The sequence below is a fragment of the Salvelinus fontinalis genome, chromosome 17, assembly GCF_029448725.1.
Source record: "Salvelinus fontinalis isolate EN_2023a chromosome 17, ASM2944872v1, whole genome shotgun sequence".
Taxonomy (NCBI): Eukaryota; Metazoa; Chordata; class Actinopteri; order Salmoniformes; family Salmonidae; genus Salvelinus; species Salvelinus fontinalis.
The window spans coordinates 17,741,680-17,762,459 of NC_074681.1; the positions used below are offsets into that span (position 1 = coordinate 17,741,680).

At 43.8% G+C, this 20,780-nt stretch overlaps 1 protein-coding gene across 5 annotated transcripts in view; it reads left to right on the top strand.

The window, feature by feature from the left end:
- The window catches only part of LOC129813876 (uncharacterized), a 224,808-nt gene that overhangs the window by 152,580 nt on the left and 51,448 nt on the right, over positions 1-20,780 (top strand). For all 5 annotated transcript variants that reach the window (XM_055866465.1, XM_055866468.1, XM_055866466.1 and 2 more), the window contains one exon: positions 17,923-18,104. In XM_055866465.1, coding sequence (XP_055722440.1) covers positions 17,923-18,104 — 182 coding nt within the window. The remainder of the gene's footprint in view (positions 1-17,922; positions 18,105-20,780) is intronic.

Sequence of the window (20,780 nt, forward strand, 5' to 3'; positions counted from 1 at the left end):
CACTACTCCCTGCTGTCCTCTTCTCTCTTTTTATTACTACTGTATCCAGCCCTGCAGTGAGTCACTACTCCCTGCTGTCCTCTTCTCTCTTTTTATTACTACTGTATCCAGCCTTGCAGTGAGTCACTACTCCTTGCTGTCCTCTTCTCTCTTTTTATTACTACTGTATCCAGCCTTGCAGTGAGTCACTACTCCTTGCTGTCCTCTTCTCTCTTCTCTCTTTTTATTACTACTGTATCCAGCCTGGCAGTTAGTCACTACTCCTTGCTGTCCTCTTCTCTCTCTTTATTACTACTGTATCCAGCCTTGCAGTAAGTCACTACTCCTTGCTGCCCTCTTCTCTCTTTTTATTACTACTGTATCCAGCCTTGCAGTGAGTCACTACTCCTTGCTATCCTCTTCTCTATTCTCTATTTTTATTACTACTGTATCCAGCCTGGCATTGAGTCACTACTCCCTGCTGTCCTCTTCTCTATTCTCTCTTTTTATTACTACTGTATCAAGCCTGGCAGTGAGTCACTACTCCTTGCTGTCCTCTTCTCTCTTTTTATTACTACTGTATCCAGCCTGGCAGTGAGTCACTACTCCCTGCTGTCCTCTTCTCTATTCTCTCTTTTTATTACTACTGTATCCAGCCTTGCAGTGAGTCACTACTCCTTGCTGTCCCCTTCTCTCTTTTTATTACTACTGTTTCCAGCCTTGCAGTGAGTCACTACTCCCTGCTGTCCTCTTCTCTCTTTTTATTACTACTGTATCCAGCCCTGCAGTGAGTCACTACTCCCTGCTGTCCTCTTCTCTCTTTTTATTACTACTGTATCCAGCCTTGCAGTGAGTCACTACTCCTTGCTGTCCTCTTCTCTCTTTTTATTACTACTGTATCCAGCCTTGCAGTGAGTCACTACTCCTTGCTGTCCTCTTCTCTCTTCTCTCTTTTTATTACTACTGTATCCAGCCTGGCAGTTAGTCACTACTCCTTGCTGTCCTCTTCTCTCTCTTTATTACTACTGTATCCAGCCTTGCAGTAAGTCACTACTCCTTGCTGCCCTCTTCTCTCTTTTTATTACTACTGTATCAAGCCTGGCAGTGAGTCACTACTCCTTGCTGTCCCCTTCTCTCTTTTTATTACTACTGTTTCCAGCCTTGCAGTGAGTCACTACTCCCTGCTGTCCTCTTCTCTCTTTTTATTACTACTGTATCCAGCCCTGCAGTGAGTCACTACTCCCTGCTGTCCTCTTCTCTCTTTTTATTACTACTGTATCCAGCCTTGCAGTGAGTCACTACTCCTTGCTGTCCTCTTCTCTCTTTTTATTACTACTGTATCCAGCCTTGCAGTGAGTCACTACTCCTTGCTGTCCTCTTCTCTCTTCTCTCTTTTTATTACTACTGTATCCAGCCTGGCAGTTAGTCACTACTCCTTGCTGTCCTCTTCTCTCTCTTTATTACTACTGTATCCAGCCTTGCAGTAAGTCACTACTCCTTGCTGCCCTCTTCTCTCTTTTTATTACTACTGTATCAAGCCTGGCAGTGAGTCACTACTCCTTGCTGTCCTCTTCTCTCTTTTTATTACTACTGTATCCAGCCTTGCAGTGAGTCACTACTCCTTGCTGTCCCCTTCTCTCTTTTTATTACTACTGTTTCCAGCCTTGCAGTGAGTCACTACTCCCTGCTGTCCTCTTCTCTCTTTTTATTACTACTGTATCCAGCCCTGCAGTGAGTCACTACTCCCTGCTGTCCTCTTCTCTCTTTTTATTACTACTGTATCCAGCCTTGCAGTGAGTCACTACTCCTTGCTGTCCTCTTCTCTCTTTTTATTACTACTGTATCCAGCCTTGCAGTGAGTCACTACTCCTTGCTGTCCTCTTCTCTCTTCTCTCTTTTTATTACTACTGTATCCAGCCTGGCAGTTAGTCACTACTCCTTGCTGTCCTCTTCTCTCTCTTTATTACTACTGTATCCAGCCTTGCAGTAAGTCACTACTCCTTGCTGCCCTCTTCTCTCTTTTTATTACTACTGTATCCAGCCTTGCAGTGAGTCACTACTCCTTGCTATCCTCTTCTCTATTCTCTATTTTTATTACTACTGTATCCAGCCTGGCATTGAGTCACTACTCCCTGCTGTCCTCTTCTCTATTCTCTCTTTTTATTACTACTGTATCAAGCCTGGCAGTGAGTCACTACTCCTTGCTGTCCTCTTCTCTCTTTTTATTACTACTGTATCCAGCCTGGCAGTGAGTCACTACTCCCTGCTGTCCTCTTCTCTATTCTCTCTTTTTATTACTACTGTATCCAGCCTTGCAGTGAGTCACTACTCCTTGCTGTCCCCTTCTCTCTTTTTATTACTACTGTTTCCAGCCTTGCAGTGAGTCACTACTCCCTGCTGTCCTCTTCTCTCTTTTTATTACTACTGTATCCAGCCCTGCAGTGAGTCACTACTCCCTGCTGTCCTCTTCTCTCTTTTTATTACTACTGTATCCAGCCTTGCAGTGAGTCACTACTCCTTGCTGTCCTCTTCTCTCTTTTTATTACTACTGTATCCAGCCTTGCAGTGAGTCACTACTCCTTGCTGTCCTCTTCTCTCTTCTCTCTTTTTATTACTACTGTATCCAGCCTGGCAGTTAGTCACTACTCCTTGCTGTCCTCTTCTCTCTCTTTATTACTACTGTATCCAGCCTTGCAGTAAGTCACTACTCCTTGCTGCCCTCTTCTCTCTTTTTATTACTACTGTATCAAGCCTGGCAGTGAGTCACTACTCCTTGCTGTCCTCTTCTCTCTTTTTATTACTACTGTATCCAGCCTGGCAGTGAGTCACTACTCCCTTCTGTCCTCTTCTCTATTCTCTCTTTTTATTACTACTGTATCAAGCCTGGCAGTGAGTCACTACTCCTTGCTGTCCTCTTCTCTCTTTTTATTACTATTGTATACAGCCTTGCAGTGAGTCACTAATCCCTGCTGTCCTCTTCTCTCTTTTTATTTTTAATGTATCCAGCCTTGCAGTGAGTCACTACTCCTTGCTGTCCTCTTCTCTCTTCTCTCTTTTTATTACTACTGTATCCAGCCTGGCAGCGAGTCACTACTCCTTGCTGTCCTCTTCTCTCTTTTTATTACTACTGTATACAGCCTTGCAGTGAGTCACTACTCCTTGCTGTCCTCTTCTCTCTTCTCTCTTTTTATTACTACTGTATCCAGCCTGGCAGTGAGTCACTACTCCTTGCTGTCCTCTTCTCTCTTTTTATTACTACTGTATCCAGCCTTGCAGTGAGTCACTACTCCTTGCTGTCCTCTTCTCTATTCTCTCTTTTTATTACTACTGTATCCAGCCTGGCAGTGAGTCACTACTCCTTGCTGTCCTCTTCTCTCTTTTTATTACTACTGTATCCAGCCTTGCAGTGAGTCACTACTCCTTGCTGTCCCCTTCTCTCTTTTTATTACTACTGTTTCCAGCCTTGCAGTGAGTCACTACTCCCTGCTGTCCTCTTCTCTCTTTTTATTACTACTGTATCCAGCCTTGCAGTGAGTCACTACTCCTTGCTGTCCTCTTCTCTCTTTTTATTACTACTGTATCCAGCCTTGCAGTGAGTCACTACTCCTTGCTGTCCTCTTCTCTCTTCTCTCTTTTTATTACTACTGTATCCAGCCTGGCAGTTAGTCACTACTCCTTGCTGTCCTCTTCTCTCTCTTTATTACTACTGTATCCAGCCTTGCAGTAAGTCACTACTCCTTGCTGCCCTCTTCTCTCTTTTTATTACTACTGTATCCAGCCTTGCAGTGAGTCACTACTCCTTGCTGTCCTCTTCTCTATTCTCTATTTTTATTACTACTGTATCCAGCCTGGCATTGAGTCACTACTCCCTGCTGTCCTCTTCTCTATTCTCTCTTTTTATTACTACTGTATCAAGCCTGGCAGTGAGTCACTACTCCTTGCTGTCCTCTTCTCTCTTTTTATTACTACTGTATCCAGCCTGGCAGTGAGTCACTACTCCCTGCTGTCCTCTTCTCTATTCTCTCTTTTTATTACTACTGTATCCAGCCTTGTAGTGAGTCACTACTCCTTGCTGTCCCCTTCTCTCTTTTTATTACTACTGTTTCCAGCCTTGCAGTGAGTCACTACTCCCTGCTGTCCTCTTCTCTCTTTTTATTACTACTGTATCCAGCCCTGCAGTGAGTCACTACTCCCTGCTGTCCTCTTCTCTCTTTTTATTACTACTGTATCCAGCCTTGCAGTGAGTCACTACTCCTTGCTGTCCTCTTCTCTCTTTTTATTACTACTGTATCCAGCCTTGCAGTGAGTCACTACTCCTTGCTGTCCTCTTCTCTCTTCTCTCTTTTTATTACTACTGTATCCAGCCTGGCAGTTAGTCACTACTCCTTGCTGTCCTCTTCTCTCTCTTTATTACTACTGTATCCAACCTTGCAGTAAGTCACTACTCCTTGCTGCCCTCTTCTCTCTTTTTATTACTACTGTATCAAGCCTGGCAGTGAGTCACTACTCCTTGCTGTCCTCTTCTCTCTTTTTATTACTACTGTATCAAGCCTGGCAGTGAGTCACTACTCCTTGCTGTCCTCTTCTCTCTTTTTATTACTAATGTATACAGCCTTGCAGTGAGTCACTACTCCCTGCTGTCCTATTCTCTATTATTATTTTTAGTGTATCCAGCCTTGCAGTGAGTCACTACTCCTTGCTGTCCTCTTCTCTCTTCTCTCTTTTTATTACTACTGTATCCAGCCTGGCAGCGAGTCACTACTCCTTGCTGTCCTCTTCTCTCTTTTTATTACTACTGTATACAGCCTTGCAGTGAGTCACTACTCCTTGCTGTCCTCTTCTCTCTTCTCTCTTTTTATTACTATTGTATCCAGCCTGGCAGTGAGTCACTACTCCTTGCTGTCCTCTTCTCTCTTTTTATTACTACTGTATCCAGCCTTGCAGTGAGTCACTACTCCTTGCTGTCCTCTTCTCTATTCTCTCTTTTTATTACTACTGTATCCAGCCTTGCAGTGAGTCACTACTCCTTGCTGTCCTCTTCTCTCTTTTTATTACTACTGTATCCAGCCTTGCAGTGAGTCACTACTCCTTGCTGTCCTCTTCTCTCTTCTCTCTTTTTATTACTACTGTATCCAGCCTGGCAGTTAGTCACTACTCCTTGCTGTCCTCTTCTCTCTTTATTACTACTGTATCCAGCCTTGCAGTAAGTCACTACTCCTTGCTGCCCTCTTCTCTCTTTTTATTACTACTGTATCCAGCCTTGCAGTGAGTCACTACTCCTTGCTGTACTCTTCTCTATTCTCTATTTTTATTACTACTGTATCAAGCCTGGCAGTGAGTCACTACTCCTTGCTGTCCTCTTCTCTCTTTTTATTACTACTGTATCCAGCCTGGCAGTGAGTCACTACTCCCTGCTGTCCTCTTCCTTATTCTCTCTTTTTATTACTACTGTATCAAGCCTGGCAGTGAGTCACTTCTCCTTGCTGTCCTCTTCTCTCTTTTTATTACTATTGTATACAGCCTTGCAGTGAGTCACTACTCCCTGATGTCCTCTTCTCTCTTTTTATTTTTAGTGTATCCAGCCTTGCAGTGAGTCACTACTCCTTGCTGTCCTCTTCTCTCTTCTCTCTTTTTATTACTACTGTATCCAGCCTGGCAGCGAGTCACTACTCCTTGCTGTCCTCTTCTCTCTTTTTATTACTACTGTATACAGCCTTGCAGTGAGTCACTACTCCTTGCTGTCCTCTTCTCTCTTCTCTCTTTTTATTACTATTGTATCCAGCCTGGCAGTGAGTCACTACTCCTTGCTGTCCTCTTCTCTCTGTTTATTACTACTGTATCCAGCCTTGCAGTGAGTCACTACTCCTTGCTGTCCTCTTCTCTCTTCTCTCTTTTTATTACTACTGTATCCAGCCTGGCAGTTAGTCACTACTCCTTGCTGTCCTCTTCTCTCTCTTTATTACTACTGTATCCAGCCTTGCAGTAAGTCACTACTCCTTGCTGCCCTCTTCTCTCTTTTTATTACTACTGTATCCAGCCTTGCAGTGAGTCACTACTCCTTGCTGTACTCTTCTCTATTCTCTATTTTTATTACTACTGTATCCAGCCTGGCAGTGAGTCACTACTCCCTGCTGTCCTCTTCTCTATTCTCTCTTTTTATTACTACTGTATCAAGCCTGGCAGTGAGTCACTACTCCTTGCTGTCCTCTTCTCTCTTTTTATTACTACTGTATCCAGCCTGGCAGTGAGTCACTACTCCCTGCTGTCCTCTTCTCTATTCTCTCTTTTTATTACTACTGTATCAAGCCTGGCAGTGAGTCACTACTCCTTGCTGTCCTCTTCTCTCTTTTTATTACTATTGTATACAGCCTTTCAGTGAGTCACTACTCCCTGATGTCCTCTTCTCTCTTTTTATTTTTAGTGTATCCAGCCTGGCAGTGAGTCACTACTCCCTGCTGTCCTCTTCTCTATTCTCTCTTTTTATTACTACTGTATCCAGCCTGGCAGTGAGTCACTACTCCTTGCTGTACTCTTCTCTCTTTTTATTACTACTGTATCCAGCCTTGCAGTGAGTCACTACTCCTTGCTGTCCTCTTCTCTCTTCTCTCTTTTTATTACTACTGTATCCAGCCTGGCAGCGAGTCACTACTCCTTGCTGTCCTCTTCTCTCTTTTTATTACTACTGTATACAGCCTTGCAGTGAGTCACTACTCCTTGCTGTCCTCTTCTCTCTTCTCTCTTTTTATTACTATTGTATCCAGCCTGGCAGTGAGTCACTACTCCTTGCTGTCCTCTTCTCTCTGTTTATTACTACTGTATCCAGCCTTGCAGTGAGTCACTACTCCTTGCTGTCCTCTTCTCTCTTCTCTCTTTTTATTACTACTGTATCCAGCCTGGCAGTTAGTCACTACTCCTTGCTGTCCTCTTCTCTCTCTTTATTACTACTGTATCCAGCCTTGCAGTAAGTCACTACTCCTTGCTGCCCTCTTCTCTCTTTTTATTACTACTGTATCCAGCCTTGCAGTGAGTCACTACTCCTTGCTGTACTCTTCTCTATTCTCTATTTTTATTACTACTGTATCCAGCCTGGCAGTGAGTCACTACTCCCTGCTGTCCTCTTCTCTATTCTCTCTTTTTATTACTACTGTATCAAGCCTGGCAGTGAGTCACTACTCCTTGCTGTCCTCTTCTCTCTTTTTATTACTACTGTATCCAGCCTGGCAGTGAGTCACTACTCCCTGCTGTCCTCTTCTCTATTCTCTCTTTTTATTACTACTGTATCAAGCCTGGCAGTGAGTCACTACTCCTTGCTGTCCTCTTCTCTCTTTTTATTACTATTGTATACAGCCTTTCAGTGAGTCACTACTCCCTGATGTCCTCTTCTCTCTTTTTATTTTTAGTGTATCCAGCCTGGCAGTGAGTCACTACTCCCTGCTGTCCTCTTCTCTATTCTCTCTTTTTATTACTACTGTATCCAGCCTGGCAGTGAGTCACTACTCCCTGCTGTCCTCTTCTCTATTCTCTCTTTTTATTACTACTGTATCAAGCCTGGCAGTGAGTCACTACTCCTTGCTGTCCTCTTCTCTCTTTTTATTACTACTGTATCCAGCCTGGCAGTGAGTCACTACTCCCTGCTGTCCTCTTCTCTATTCTCTCTTTTTATTACTACTGTATCAAGCCTGGCAGTGAGTCACTACTCCTTGCTGTCCTCTTCTCTCTTTTTATTACTATTGTATACAGCCTTTCAGTGAGTCACTACTCCCTGATGTCCTCTTCTCTCTTTTTATTTTTAGTGTATCCAGCCTGGCAGTGAGTCACTACTCCCTGCTGTCCTCTTCTCTATTCTCTCTTTTTATTACTACTGTATCCAGCCTGGCAGTGAGTCACTACTCCTTGCTGTACTCTTCTCTCTTTTTATTACTACTGTATCCAGCCTTGCAGTGAGTCACTACTCCTTGCTGTCCCCTTCTCTCTTTTTATTACTACTGTTTCCAGCCTTGCAGTGAGTCACTACTCCCTGCTGTCCTCTTCTCTCTTTTTATTACTACTGTATCCAGCCTTGCAGTGAGTCACTACTCCTTGCTGTCCTCTTCTCACTTTTTATTACTACTGTATCCAGCCTTGCAGTGAGTCACTACTCCTTGCTGTCCTCTTCTCTCTTCTCTCTTTTTATTACTACTGTATCCAGCCTGACAGTTAGTCACTACTCCTTGCTGTCCTCTTCTCTCTCTTTATTACTACTGTATCCAGCCTTACAGTAAGTCACTACTCCTTGCTGCCCTCTTCTCTATTTTTATTACTACTGTATCCAGCCTGGCAGTGAGTCACTACTCCCTGCTGTCCTCTTCTCTATTCTCTCTTTTTATTACTACTGTATCAGGCCTAGCAGTGAGTCACTACTCCTTGCTGTCCTCTTCTCTCTTTTTATTACTACTGTATCCAGCCTGGCAGTGAGTCACTACTCCCTGCTGTCCACTTCTCTATTCTCTCTTTTTATTACTACTGTATCAGGCCTGGCAGTGAGTCACTACTCCTTGCTGTCCTCTTCTCTCTTTTTATTACTACTGTATACAGCCTTGCAGTGAGTCATTACTCCTTGCTGTCCTCTTCTCTCTTCTCTCTTTTTATTACTACTGTATCCAGCCTGGCAATGAGTCACTACTCCTTGTTGTCCTCTTCTCTCTTTTTATTACTACTGTATCCAGCCTTGCAGTGAGTCACTACTCCTTGCTGTCCTCTTCTCTATTCTCTCTTTTTATTACTACTGTATCCATCCTGGCAGTGAGTCACTACTCCTTGCTGTCCTCTTCTCTCTTTTTATTACTACTGTATCGAGCCTTGCAGTGAGTCACTACTCCCTAATGTCCTCTTCTCTCTTTTTATTACTACTGTATCCAGCCTTGCAGTGAGTCACTACTCCCTGCTGTCCCCTTTTCTCTTTTTATTACTACTGTATCCAGCCTTGCAGTGAGTCACTACTCCTTGCTGTCCTCTTCTCTATTTTTATTATTAGTGTATTCAGCCTTGCAGTGAGTCACTACTCCCTGCTGTCCTCTTCTCTCTTTTTATTACTACTGTATCCAGCCTTGCAGTGAGTCACTACTCCCTGCTGTCCTCTTCTCTATTTTTATTACTACTGTATCCAGCCTTGCAGTGAGTCACTACTCCCTGCTGTCCTCTTCTCTATTTTTATTATTAGTGTATCCAGCCTTGCAGTGAGTCACTACTCCCTGCTGTCCCCTTCTCTCTTTTTATTACTACTGTTTCCAGCCTTGCAGTGAGTCACTACTCCTTGCTGTCCTCTTCTCTATTCTCTATTTTTATTACTACTGTATCCAGCCTGGCATTGAGTCACTACTCCCTGCTGTCCTCTTCTCTATTCTCTCTTTTTATTACTACTGTATCAAGCCTGACAGTGAGTCACTACTCCTTGCTGTCCTCTTCTCTCTTTTTATCACTATTGTATACAGCCTTGCAGTGAGTCACTACTCCCTGCTGTCCTCTTCTCTCTTTTTATTTTTAGTGTATCCAGCCTTGCAGTGAGTCACTACTCCTTGCTGTCCTCTTCTCTCTTCTCTCTTTTTATTACTACTGTATCCAGCCTGGCAGCGAGTCACTACTCCTTGCTGTCCTCTTCTCTATTCTCTCTTTTTATTACTACTGTATCCAGCCTGGCAGTGAGTCACTACTCCTTGCTGTCCTCTTCTCTCTTTTTATGACTACTGTAAACAGCCTTGCAGTGAGTCACTACTCCTTGCTGTCCTCTTCTCTCATTTTATTACTACTGTATCCAGCCTTGCAGTGAGTCTCTACTCCCTGCTGTCCTCTTCTCTCTTTTTATTACTACTGTATCCAGCCCAGCAGTGAGTCACTACTCCTTGCTGTCCTCTTCTCTCATTTTATTACTACTGTATCCAGCCTCGCAGTGAGTCACTACTCCTTGCTGTCCTCTTCTCTCTTTTTATTACTACTGTATCCAGCCTTGCAGTGAGTCACTACTCCTTGCTGTCCTCTTCTCTCTTCTCTCTTTTTATTACTACTGTATCCAGCCTGGCAGTGAGTCACTACTCCTTGCTGCCCTCTTCTCTCTTTTTATTACTACTGTATCCAGCCTTGCTGTGAGTCACTACTCCTTGCTGTACTCTTCTCTATTCTCTATTTTTATTACTACTGTATCCACCCTGGCAGTGAGTCACTACTCCCTGCTGTCCTCTTCTCTATTCTCTATTTTTATTACTACTGTATCAAGCCTGGCAGTGAGTCACTACTCCTTGCTGTCCTCTTCTCTCTTTTTATTACTACTGTATCCAGCCTGGCAGTGAGTCACTACTCCCTGCTGTCCTCTTCTCTATTCTCTCATTTTATTACTACTGTATCAAGCCTGGCAGTGAGTCACTACTCCTTGCTGTCCTCTTCTCTCTTTTTATTACTATTGTATACAGCCTTGCAGTGAGTCACTACTCCCTGCTGTCCTCTTCTCTCTTTTTATTTTTAGTGTATCCAGCCTTGCAGTGAGTCACTACTCCTTGCTGTCCTCTTCTCTCTTCTCTCTTTTTATTACTACTGTATCCAGCCTGGCAGTGAGTCACTACTCCTTGCTGTCCTCTTCTCTCTTTTTATTACTACTGTATCCAGCCTTGCAGTGAGTCACTACTCCTTGCTGTCCTCTTCTCTATTCTCACTTTTTATTACTACTGTATCCAGCCTTGCAGTGAGTCACTACTCCCTGCTGTCCCCTTTTCTCTTTTTATTACTACTGTATCCAGCCTTGCAGTGAGTCACTACTCCTTGCTGCCCTCTTCTCTATTTTTATTACTACTGTATCCAGCCTTGCAGTGAGTCACTACTCCCTGCTGTCCTCTTCTCTCTTTTTATTACTACTGTATCCAGCCTTGCAGTGAGTCACTACTCCTTGCTGTCCTCTTCTCTATTTTTATTATTAGTGTATCCAGCCTGGCAGTGAGTCACTACTCCCTGCTGTCCTCTTCTCTCTTTTTATTACTACTGTATCCAGCCTTGCAGTGAGTCACTACTCCCTGCTGTCCCCTTCTCTCTTTTTATTACTACTGTATCCAGCCTTGCAGTGAGTCACTACTCCCTGCTGTCCCCTTTTCTCTTTTTATTACTACTGTATCCAGCCTTGCAGTGAGTCACTACTCCCTGCTGTCCTCTTCTCTATTTTTATTATTAGTGTATCCAGCCTTGCAGTGAGTCACTACTCCCTGCTGTCCTCTTCTCTCTTTTTATTACTACTGTATCCAGCCTTGCAGTGAGTCACTACTCCTTGCTGTCCTCTTCTCTATTTTTATTATTAGTGTATCCAGCCTGGCAGTGAGTCACTACTCCCTGCTGTCCTCTTCTCTCTTTTTATTACTACTGTATCCAGCCTTGCAGTGAGTCACTACTCCCTGCTGTCCCCTTCTCTCTTTTTATTACTACTGTATCCAGCCTTGCAGTGAGTCACTACTCCCTGCTGTCCCCTTTTCTCTTTTTATTACTACTGTATCCAGCCTTGCAGTGAGTCACTACTCCCTGCTGTCCTCTTCTCTATTTTTATTATTAGTGTATCCAGCCTTGCAGTGAGTCACTACTCCCTGCTGTCCTCTTCTCTCTTTTTATTACTACTGTATCCAGCCTTGCAAGGAGTCACTACTCCCTGCTGTCCACTTCTCTATTTTTATTATTAGTGTATCCAGCCTGGCAATGAGTCACTACTCCCTGCTGTCCTCTTCTCTCTTTTTATTACTACTGTTTCCAGCCTTGCAGTGAGTCACTACTCCCTGCTGTCCACTTCTCTATTTTTATTATTAGTGTATCCAGCCTTGCAAGGAGTCACTACTCCCTGCTGTCCACTTCTCTATTTTTATTATTAGTGTATCCAGCCTTGCAATGAGTCACTACTCCCTGCTGTCCACTTCTCTATTTTTATTATTAGTGTATCCAGCCCTGCAGTGAGTCACTAATCCCTGCTCTCCTTTCTTCTCTCTTTTCCTTTTCATTTCACGGAATTCATGTCCCCTTTCCACTATCTATTTTACTACTAGTCACCTCCTCTCTTCTTATCTTTCTTTCACTCCCATTCCTCATCCTCGTCCCTCCATCCTCCTCATCCTCCTGTCTCAGTGTGTTGTCACTCTTGAGGTCTTATTTACAGGAATAAACCTGTCTTAAACTACAGCCGCCCCTAATTAACTCCCACTGGCTGTCACTTCACTAATCTCGTTTCCACCAATCACCACGCTTTACCCGGGAACCCTAACCAATCACAGTGTCCGTAAGTGAACCATGGAACAGTGAAGTAGTCTGAGAAAATTAAAATGTTCTCCTGTGAGGTGAGGAGCAGAAGGTGTCTGTTAGAAGTGGGTTTGAGCAGAGCACAGTGAAGGATTCTCTCTCCTGAGCACAATTACCAGGGCCTGGTGGGGAGCGCTTTATCAGAGAGGCATAGAACATTGAGCCTGTGCCCCCATCCCCGGAGGCTGCTGAGGTGAGAACGGCTCATAATAATGGCCGGAACGAAGCAAATGGAATGGCATCAAACACCTGGATCCATGTGTTTGATGTATTTGATACCATTCCACTAATTCCGCTCCAGTCATTACCACGAGCCTGTTCTCCCCAATTAAGGTGCCACCAACCTCCTTTGGTCCCCAAGCTGTTTCACCACATCACACCATAATGGCCAGAGCCAGGAGAATAAAGACCAGGGGAGATCACATGTTCTGTTCCTTCCTGTCTTTAAGAGGGCTTGATTTTCCTCTTTCAAGTGATGTGTAATTATTGTTGCGTTGGCATGCTGTCCTTGTATAATTTGGAGCTATTATTTCCACTCTGTGTCCCTCTCGCCTGGTCCAGTGGATATGATGAATGATTTCTGTTGCCAGTTTCACTATACATGGTGAGAGGAAAGCTGATAATGACTACTTTACCATCGCCATCACACCTCCCCCCATTCACTCAAGCACTTCTACAGCTGTGTCTGTGTGAGTATGCGTGTGTGTGTGTGTGTGTGTGTGTGTGTGTGTGTGTGTGTGTGTGTGTGTGTGTGTGTGTGTGTGTGTGTGTGTGTGTGTGTGTGTGTGTGTGTGTGTGTGTGTGTGTGTGTGTGTATGTGTGTGTGTCTGTGTGTCTGTGTGTGTGTGTGTGTGTGTGTGTGTGTGTGTGTGTGTGTGTGTGTGTGCGTTGTGTGTGTATCACTGCTCTTGTGTAACATAGCTTTTCTGAGATGTACGATTGCCTTCAAGTAGTATATCGACACACAGACAACTGTTCAAGTTTTGTATGTTAATGAGAATGAGAATGGATCTATTTTGGGGTGTCATTAGTAATAGGATTTTTTTGTGGGCTGGTCTGAGTCTTTTTCATTCTGGTGCCAAGTGTCCCAGACGGTTGATTCATAGTCATGGCACATAAGCTGATATGTAATGTTGATTCACTGGCACATGTCCACTTCAGTAGGCAGGCCCATGCCTTGGCCCAGTCTTGTGGGCATAAGCATGCTGAGTTTCATGTTTCACTGCCTTAGAAGATGAATTGTACATTATATACATGGTTTGTTCTTTCTTTATTACAATACAACGAATAGGTATTTAATATTCATAGCCTGTATCTTTTTGCTGACATTGTGCCCAGCCAACCCCACAGGACACCACACCCACACACAGAAGAGACATAAGTTTTTCCTGACCAACATGATGAGGAAACATGACCAGCAAAAAACATGGGTTTTTGTGGTCAGGAAAAATGATAGGATTGGGATAGGACAAGCTGTTCCTAAATCAGTTAAGCGAAGACAGCTGCTAGAGTGCATGAAGAAGGTGGTCATTGCATTGACCATATGATCAAAGAGCAGGTGAAGGACCTGAGAGAGTAGTTCTCTCAAGGGCCACTACAGTCCCCTGAAGTACTACCCCCCATTGTCCTCATGTTTGAAGTAGAACATAAACCAGATTTTTGCTTTCACCTAATCTTTAAAGTGATGGCTATCATCATATTCTCCCATAAATCATCCTTTGTATCGATTGGATTGAACCTTTTTGCTGTGTTTTGTTGAGAGGGATAACGTCCGTATCTAAAGAACATAAACAGGACAGCACTCTGTTGAATAAACCTACATTTACATATTTTTATTGCCGCTCGAACGCTTTGCGTATGAGCCCTTCTTCAGCGTGCAAAGGCAATGGCAATCAATGTCACGACAACAATACCACACAGGTTAAGGCATAATTATGAATTCTCAGTCAGTATTGGCCCAATCAAGAGATCCCAGCAGAGGGAGCTGTGGGGGAAACATGAAAATTAAATAAAAATAACAATATACTGTATGTAACGTTCGTCTGTGGTTGTAGAAGGATCGGACCAAAGCGCAGCGTGGTTAGTGTTCATCTTATTTTAATAAATCCAAAACTGAACACTACAAATACAACAAACGTGAAAACCGAAACAGTTTTATCTTGTGCAGACACACAAAGACTGAAGACAAACACCCACAAACCAAAAGACAAAACAGGCTACCTGTCACGTTCCTGACCTGTTTTCTGTTGTTTTGTATGTGTTTAGTTGTTCAGGACGTGAGCTGGGTGGGAATTCTATGTTGTGTGTCTAGTTTGTCTGTTTCTATGTCAGCCTAGTGTGGGTTCTCAATCAGAGACAGATGGTAGTCGTTGTCTCTGATTGAGACTCATATATGGGAGGCTTGTTTTGTGTTGGGATTTTGTGGGTGTTTGTTTCCTGTCTCTGTGTTTGTTCTGCACCAGATAGGACTGTCTCGGTTTTCACGGTTTGTTATTTTGTTTGTTGTTTGTAGTGTTCACTTGTTATTATATTAAACATGTTGAGCACTGGCTACGCTGCATTTTGGTCCTCTCTTTCACCCCAGGAAGAAAGCCGTTACACTACCTAAATATGGTTCCCAATCAGGGACAACGTTTGGCAGCTGCCTCTGATTGAGAACCATATCAGTACAAACACAGAAACGGGAAAACTAGACACACAACATAGAATGCCCACTCAGCTCACGTCCTGACCAACACTAAAACAAAGAAAACACAAAAGAACTATGGTCAGAACGTGACACTGTAGCTATAAACACACTATACAGACGCATTATGATGTCATTGCCTAAATGTGTGGCCTACATATTTATAACCTTCTACAAAAAACAAAACAAGAAAAAAAGCATTCCTCATTGAGGCCTGCTGGGGCAATAGTGCTCAAGCAGTCCATCCAATATGCCTCTCTTTGGAGAAGTAATTTATTTCTATCTCTCCTGTACGTGGCGCCTTCCCCAACGCAATGCTCATATAACGCAAGGCACTTAGTTTATGGTTGTGGCTATTGAAATGCCTGGCAACAGGGGATTTTTCATCATGGTTGCAAATGGAGCTCTTACAGTTGAAGTCGGAAGTTTACATACACTTAGGTTGGAGTCATTAAAACTCGTTGTTCAACCACTCCACAAATTTCTTGTTAACAAACTATAGTTTTGGCAAGTCAGTTAGGACATCTACTTTGTAATTTAATTTTTAGTAAGTAATTTTTCCAACAATTGTCAACAGACAGATGATTTCACTTATAATTCACTGTATCACAATTCCAGTGGGTCAGAAGTTTACATACACTAAGTTGACTGTGCCTTTAAACAGCTTGGAAAATTCCAGAAACGTGGGAAATTTTAGAAGCTTCTAATAGGCTAATTGATATAATTTAAGTCAATTGGAGGTGTACCTGTGGATGTATTTCAAGCCCTACCTTCAAACTCAGTGCCTCTTTGTTTGACATCATGGGAAAATCCAAAGAAATCAGCCAAGACCTCAGAAAAAAATTGTAGACCTCCACAAGTCTGGTTCATCCTTGGGAGCAATTTCCAATTTCCAAACGCCTGAAGGTGCCACGTTCAGCTGTACAAACAATAGTACACAAGTATAAACACGATGGGACCACGCAGCCGTCATACAGCTCAGGAAGGAGATGCGGTCTGTCTCCTAGAGATGAGCGTACTTTGGTGTGAAAAGTGCAAATCAATCCCAGAACAACAGCAAAGGACCTTGTGAAGATGCTGGAGGAAACAGGTACAAAAGTATCTATATCCACAGTAAAACGACTCCTATATCAACATAACCTGAAAGGCCACAGCGAGGAAGAAGCCACTGCTCCAAAACCGCCATAAAAAACCCAGACTACGGTTTGCAACTGCACATGGGGACAAAGATCATACTTTTTGGAGAAATGTCCTCTGGTCTGATGAAACAAAAATAGAACTGTTTGGCCATAATGACCAGGGACTGGTGCACTTCACAAAATAGATGGCATCATGAGGTAGGAAAATTATGTGGATATATTGAAGCAACATCTCAAGACATCAGTAAGGAAGTTAAAGCTTGGTCGCAAATTGGTCTTCCAAATGGACAATGACCCCAAGCATACTTCCAAAGTTGTGGCAAAATGGCTTAAAGAAAACAAAGTCAAGGTATTGGAGTGGCCATCACAAAGCCCCGACCTCAATCCCATAGAAAATTTGTGGGCAGAACTGATAAAGCGTGTGCAAGCAAGGAGGCCTACAAACCTGACTCAGTTACACCAGTTCTGTCAGGAGGAATGTGCCAAAATTCACCCAACTTATTGTGGGAAGCTTGTGGAAGGCTACCTGAAATGTTTGACCAAAGTTAAACTATTTAAAGGCAATGCTATCAAATACTAATTGAGTGCATGTAAACTTCTGACCCACTGGGAATGTGATGAAAGAAATAAAAGCTGAAATAAATCATTCTCTCTACTATTATTCTGACATTTCACATTCTTAAAATAAAGTGGTGATCTGAACTGACCTAAAACAGGGAATTTTTACTAGGATTAAATGTCAGGAATTGTGAAAAACGGAGTTTCACTGTATTTGACTAAGGTGTATGTAAACTTGCGACTTCAACTGTATGCTCACATATCCTTGTCTTAAGTCCACGTTTGGTCTAACCCACATAAAGTTGAGTACATTGTTTATCTTTTCATAACGTCCTTTTCTAACATTTGTCTTATTCTGATGTGGGTGGATAAATCCTTTATCTTACTCCTTGTGTGTTTGACGTAGTCGTGATGTTGTCTGGCTGAAGTGCAGGGCTATCATTTTTACTGTCACAAAGCGCCGCTTACAGTGTTATTCTGTCTGAGCCCCGGTGTTTATCTGATTTGTCTACCAATAGCTAGTTGTACTGTACATAGCTGCTCTGCTGAATGGGCACGTACATTTTGTGCGTGTAAGGCAAAAAAAAACGATCTTTCTTTCTCCCCACCTCCCTCGAACTTGTCACTTGAGTCAATGGTCCGTATGCAGTAAACGACTGAAGTGAAGTTTAAGGAATGGACTGTGTGTGAGCAATGCAGAGTTAGCTCCTGTACTGCTCTTTTCCAGACAGAGAGTGAGTCATGGGATTGGTGTATTTCACGGTAATATAAACTGTAGCTCCAGCAAAAGGGTATTTTAATGTGGTGATTTAATGTGAAGAGCGCTAAAAGGTAAAGGCACCTGCATGTTTAAACATGACTGAGTGGAGAAGGAACCACAGGCTTATTATCTGTCCTTGATGAATAATCAAGCTTGTTAGCGGAGAAGAAATAACAGCAGGAGACACACAGTCATTGACATTTGATGAGTCCTTTCTATCTCGCCTCACCAAACACAAACAACATAAACAAGATAAATAAGTGCTGTGTAACCTTCAGCGCCTGTGATGTCGCTGTCTCCTACCACGCCCTCTTTTCTCTCTCTATCCCCCTTTTTCTCCCTCAGCCCCTCCTCCCTGTTGTACAGTACATCAAATCCCTTATCTAAATCTCTCTTTTTCTCTTCCTTCCTTCCTTCCTTCCTTCCTTCCTTCCTTCCTTCCTTCCTTCCTTCCTTCCCTCCCTCCCTCCCTCCCTCCCTCCCTCCCTCCTGCCTCCTCTCTCCAGGTATGTGGTCATTCTCCGTGTCAGAGCTGGCTGTTCTGGGGGCGGAGGTGGGCCGTATCTCAGCAACAGACGCTGACCTAGGCGACAATGCCAAGCTGGAATATACCGTCCTGGAAGGAGAGACGGGGGACACCTTCAACATCAGCGGAACGAACCAAGAGGCCGTGATCACCCTGAACAAGGTGAGAGGGAAGAGGTATGTAGGAGTAAGCGAGGGTGCATGTTGGGTGTCAGCCGACAGAGAGGGATGGAGGAAACGAGGGAGGGCAGAACAGGATGGAATAATGGAACAGATGATGAGAAGGAGGAGAGGAGGACACAGGTGGGCCAGTTGATTTGGCCTGTTCTCCCTCAAACGCTCCAGAGAAGCTGTGCAGTCACTGCTATGCTGGATAGATATATATCTAGAGTTTTCTCTGTGAGTCAGATGGCCATATCTGTGTGTGTGCTTGTTGAATCAGCTCATTTCCGTTGATGCTGTCTGATTCTAGATGATTCCCACTAGAACTGACTGTCACTCTGGGTTATCACACAAGCAACTCCAATAACGAAGTGTGGTTGGTGATGAGAGCTAACACTCGGTGTGTGTGTTGCGTGTTACGTGTGTGTGTGTGTTGTGTGTTACGTGTGTGTTGCGTGTTATATGTGTCTGTGTGTGCATTGCTTGTTAAGTATGTGTGTTACGTGTGTGTGCGTGTCTCACAGCTGTGAGTAGGCCTCTCATGTGTAATGTAGATGTTGACTGACATCAATAGAAGCAAACCAAAGACCTCTAGTCTGTCTTAGACATAAAATATGCTATTTGAAGCTGAATTAGCCTTTCAAAAGGCACAGACAGTGTGTGAGTGTTAAAAATATACCCTGCTCTTTAATATAGCCTGCCACTTGGATCTGAGATAAGAGAGAATCTGACGCACCTCTGGTGGTCATCCAGTGTGAATGCTGAGTGAGTGTGTGGATTTGTGTTTTTGTGTCTTTGAGTAGTTTAGTCTCTCTGTGTGTGCGTGTGCGTGTGCATGTGTGTCTGTGTGTGTGTGTGTGTGTGTGTGTGTGCATGTGTGTTTGTCACTGTGAGAGCCCTCCCCCAGGGTTTGTGAGGTGAGTTAAAAATGCCTTGGCTGGAAGGGATTTCCAGGCCCTGGGATGTGTTACTTTGATAAGAGAAAGAGTAGAGGGAGGGGGAAGAGAGAGAGTGAGAGGTGGGAGAGGGAAGGGGAAACAGAGAGAGGTGAGGGAAACGGTGTGGATAGGAGGGGGGGGTGGAGGGAGGGGTACGGAGAGAGAGTGGAAGCAGGGAGGAAAAGAGAGTAAGGGAGAGTGAAATTAGCGAGGCAGCCAGAACAAAAACAGCAGAAAGAGAGATAGTGAGAGAGAGTGAAAGAGAGAGACAATGAGGCAGAACAACACATCCAAAGGAAGACAGGCAGGCTGAAAAAAAGGTTTGTTTGAGCTGCAGAGAGTTCGAGAGGGAGAGAGGAAACAACATAGAAAGAATGTCTAAGCAGCATCCTGCAGTGAGAGATAGAAGTGATCAATTCACCGTGTGCTCAGTGACTGGAGAAATGACAGGGAAAATGACATGAAAACAAATAATCACCTCTCACCTCCTTCACCTATCTCCCCTCGGATTCAGACGCCACACAAAACCTACAATTACGCTTTTATCTCACTTCTCTCCCCAAAATATTATTATAGCATGAAATAGAAGAGATTGAACAAAAATTATTTTAGGGCTGTCGTCTCTAGGGCTCTTCAATATTCAATATTGGCTCAGGGAATATGAGGTTTTCAATGTGAAAGGGGGAGAATAAGAATGGTGGGCAGGCGGTGGCTAGGTAGGTAGGAGGGTATACAGTAGTAGGGTAGAAAGGCGGTGGCTATGTAGGTATGTAGGTAGGTAGGTATACAGTAGGTAGGTGGGTATACAGTAGGTAGGTATACAGTATGTAGGTGGGTAGGTAGGTATACAGTAGGTAGTTGGGTAGGTGGGTATACAGTAGGTAGGTGGGTAGGTAGGTAGGTATACAGTTCGTAGGTAGGTAGGTGGGTATACAGTAGGTAGGTGGGTATACAGTAGGTAGGTGGGTACACAGTAGGTCGGTGGGTATACAGTAGGTAGGTATACAGTAGGTAGGTCGGTATACAGTAGATAGCTGGGTAGGTAGGTATACAGTAGGTAGGTGGGTAGGTGGGTATACAGTAGGTAGGTGGGTAGGTAGGTATACAGTAGGTAGGTAGGTAGGTGGGTATACAGTAGGTAGGTGGGTAGGTGGGTATACAGTAGGTAGGTGGGTAGGTATACAGTAGGTAGGTAGGTAGGTAGGTAGGTAGGTAGGTAGGTAGGTAGGTAGGTAGGTAGGTAGATGGGTATACAGTAGGAAGGTGGGTAGGTAGGTATACAGTAGGTAGGTGGGTAGGTAGGTATACAGTAGGTAGGTGGGTAGGTAGGTATACAGTAGGTAGGTGGGTAGGTAGGTATACAGTAGGTAGGTGGGTAGGTAGGTATACAGTAGGTAGGTGGGTAGGTAGGTATACAGTAGGTAGGTGGGTAGGTAGGTAGGTGGGTATACAGTAGGTAGGTATACAGTATGTAGGTGGGTAGGTAGGTATACAGTAGGTAGTTGGGTAGGTGGGTATACAGTAGGTAGGTGGGTAGGTAGGTATACAGTAGGTAGGTGGGTAGGTAGGTATACAGTAGGTAGGTGGGTAGGTAGGTATACAGTAGGTAGGTGGGTAGGTAGGTATACAGTAGGTAGGTGGGTAGGTAGGTATACAGTAGGTAGGTGGGTAGGTAGGTAGGTGGGTATACAGTAGGTAGGTATACAGTATGTAGGTGGGTAGGTAGGTATACAGTAGGT